The sequence below is a fragment of the Camellia sinensis genome, unplaced genomic scaffold (assembly GCF_055761805.1).
Source record: "Camellia sinensis isolate YWXY unplaced genomic scaffold, ASM5576180v1 Unanchor1, whole genome shotgun sequence".
Lineage (NCBI taxonomy): Eukaryota > Viridiplantae > Streptophyta > Magnoliopsida > Ericales > Theaceae > Camellia > Camellia sinensis.
The window spans coordinates 14142605-14146037 of record NW_028128987.1 but is presented as its reverse complement, the minus strand read 5'-3'; the positions used below and the strand labels follow the sequence as shown (position 1 = coordinate 14146037).

Here is a 3433-nt window from a genome sequence, read left to right as displayed (position 1 = left end):
TAGTTTGTGCAGAATTTTCAGATCCAAAAGATGATCCTACACTTTTTGAAACTGTCAAGTGTTGCATGGTACATGGACCATGTGGTGCTCGAAATCCCTAAGCACCATGTATGAAAAATGGTAGATGTACTAAGAAATACCATTGAGCCTTTGCAAAATCAACAACTATGGACCAAGATGGATATCTAATCTATCGTCGTCGCAATAGTGGTCAAGTATATACTGTGAGAGGATAGGAAGTTGATAACAGGGATGTGGTACCATACAATGCATATCATTCCAAACGGTTCAACTGTCATATAAATGTAGAAGTTTGTGCTGAAGTGAGATGTGCTAAGTATATACATAAGTATATTTACAAGGGTTATGATCACACAACAATGGTTTTGGGATTGATTAATGAGATCCAACAATATCTTGATGCGAGGTATATTGGACCACCAGAAGTTGCTTGGCAAATATTCGGTCATCATTTGCATGCAGAGATGCCAACAGTTGTTCGCTTGGCACTTCATCTACCTGGAATGCATCGTGTTCTTTTCAGTCCTAATGACTCATTGGAAATGATTCTTTCTAGAGCTGCGCAACAAAAATCGACTCTTATTGGTTTTTTTGATTATTGTGCTTCCAATGAAAATGAATGCCAATTCACTTACCAAGAATTTTCGTAACATTTTATTTGGCTCAAATCAGAACATAGATGGAAACCAAGAGAACATGGATATGCAAATAGTAGAATGTACTTTGCTAGCCCTAACTGTGGTGAAAGATTTTATCTACATTTGTTGTTAACTGTTGTCAAAGGGCCAAGATCATTTCAATGTTTACATACAGTTAACAATGTTTTACATGGGACGTTTAAATCAGCATGTGTTGCAAGAGGACTCTTAGAAGATGATGAAAAATGGATACAGTGCTTGAAAGAGGCTACAGTTATGAAAATCGGATATCAATTGAGGAGATCGTTTTGTATTATTCTGACCCAATGTTTTCCACTACAACCACATGCGTTATAGAATCAATTTTCAATGCATATCTGTGATGATCTTGCACATAAGTTTCGTACATTGTTTGCCATTTCTAACCCAACTGAGGCTCAAATTGAAGATTATGGTTTGTATCTTTTGAGTCAAATGCTTCAAGAATCAGGAAAGAATTTAATTGACTTCCCGCCCATGCCACAACCTACAGTAAATTGGAGTGCAACAGTTGGTAACCGATTGATATTCGAACATCAATAACTACAGAATGAGGCACAACAGACAGATGTGCAAATTACTATTGATCGCCTCAATAATGGACAATGAACTGCTTATAAGGCAATCACTTCTTTAGTCTTTCAAAGTAAATGGACTATTTTCTTTTTGAATGGGGGTGCCGAAACGGGGAAAACATTTTTGTACAATACGATTGCATTAAAATGTTGTAGCCTTGGCCATATTGTTGTTACTGTGGCTTCATCTGGAATTGTATCATTGCTATTAGTAGGAGGTCGCACTGCATATTCGACATTTTTCATTCCATTGGATGTCTTGAAAAATTCAATTTGTGGGTTTAGCAAGCAATCATTACAGCTGAATTGTTTAGAGAAACAATACTCATAATTTGGGATGATGTTCCTATGCAACATAGACATTGTGTTGAGGCAGTTGATCGCACACTTTGAGATATTTGTGATTGTGAAAAGCCATTTGGGGTTATCACTGTTGTTCTTAGTGGAGACTTTCGACAAATCTTACCAGTTATAACCAAAGGAGTTCGTGAGCAAATTGTGAATGCATCATTTAGACACTCTGTTTTGTGGAATGATCTACATGTTTTATCGTTACATTTGAATATGCCCTTGAATCATACAAACCTTGGAAATACTATTTTTGCAAAATTCTTAACGGATGTAATACTCCTTCGAACTTTGATTATATCATTTGAGGATACTTTAATTACACCATTTTTTTAAATTTATTTTATTTTATTTATTAGGTTGGAACCAATCCGCAAGAAATCATTAAAATTCCATCAACAATACACAAATGCCAGGATCTAAAGGCATTACTCTCAACAGTTTATCCACAATTGGATGTGGCAGATACATTAACCCCATCATTTTTAACGGAACGTACAATTCTTTCTGCACAAAATGATGATGTCAGTGCTATCAATATTGCTGCGTTGAATATTTTTCCAGGGAATACATATACGTATCTTGCTGCAGATAAGATGGCTAAAGATGATGAAATTGATCATTCCATTGCAAACAGATATCCTAATGAGTTTTTAAATTCATTGGATCCTCCTGGGCTACTAGCTTTTAAGGTAGAGTTGAAAGTGGGTTGTCCTATAATGTTATTAAGAAACATTGTACCGAAAGATGGACTGTGTAATGGCACAAGATTAATGGTATCAATGTGCGACACTCGCATAATTGAAGCTCGAATCTTAACTGGAGATAAGTTTGGCAATTTGGCATTTATACCAAGGATATCATTGACTCCATCTTCTGCATAAATGCCTTTTCGAATGACAAGACGTCAATTTCCAGTTCAATTGGCATACGCCTTGACCATTAATAAATCTCAAGGACAATCAGTGAAATTTGTTGGGGTTGATTTGCGTACACCTATTTTTAGTCATGGGCAACTATACGTGGCGTTATCCAGATGCACATCTTTTGATCGTATAAGTATCCTCCTCCCTAATGATGAGCCAAATTCCACTACAAAGATTGTTTACCCTGAAGTTTTGTTATGAAGACCTTTCAGAAATTGATGAGGCGTTCGTAAGAATTGTGGGAAATAACAAATTTGAAGACATTATCAAACACATATTTTTGTAAAGTATGTAAAGAAGACGACAGCTATGACCCACTTTTTGTAAAGCTTTCCACCTATGTGGACTTTGTTGCATTTCGAAAATTTTTGTGAAGCATTTTATTCCCCTATATTTTTACATTTCCAGTATAGCTAAGTTTGATTTAAGAGTGCTGACTTGATCTTTTATTTTGAATCAATTTATTGCAATTGAGTTATTACTTTGGACATGTAAGTTGTCACTACTTTGGACATGTCAGTTGTCACTACTTTGTATAAACTTTTTTTTCCCCCTTTTGTTTAAAATTATGTTCTCTTTTATTTTCATAAGATGATGGAGATTTGCACCAAACTGTTATATGGGCTCTCTTTACTCATTTTCTTATTTCATTGAGAAAATTACAAATCAATGAGTTTTTAAATATTTTGTGAAGTTATCACGTATTTATAATTTTTCTCATTTAATTTACTCTTCTTACTATACATTTTCTTTCAAATATTGATACTAGCAATACTTGATGGCTATTAGATGACTTTAAAATCTTTTTAATTTGACTATTTTGTAAAGCAACAATTTGTATTCTATAGTTGATGTAATTGATGATTTTCACATTAATTTGACAAAC

At 34.5% G+C, this 3433-nt stretch overlaps 1 protein-coding gene across 1 annotated transcript; it reads left to right on the top strand.

Moving 5' to 3' along the window:
- The first annotated feature begins 380 nt into the window (after window positions 1–380).
- On the top strand, window positions 381–2505 carry LOC145814097 (uncharacterized). The gene is made up of 2 exons (XM_082910622.1): window positions 381–606; window positions 2087–2505. Exons 1-2 carry the CDS (start codon window positions 381–383, stop codon window positions 2503–2505), a joined length of 645 nt encoding a protein of 214 aa, XP_082766748.1.
- Window positions 2506–3433: the final 928 nt, after the last annotated feature.

What these genes read in the sequence shown, in the direction of transcription:
- LOC145814097 (XM_082910622.1), top strand. Translation starts at nt 381, where the DNA reads ATGGTTTTGGGATTGATTAATGAGATCCAACAATATCTTGATGCGAGG. An exon ending in ACAAAAATCGACTCTTATTG is followed by an intron (nt 607 to 2,086) that starts GTTTTTTTGATT and finishes TGGATGTGGCAG; the next exon opens with ATACATTAACCCCATCATTT.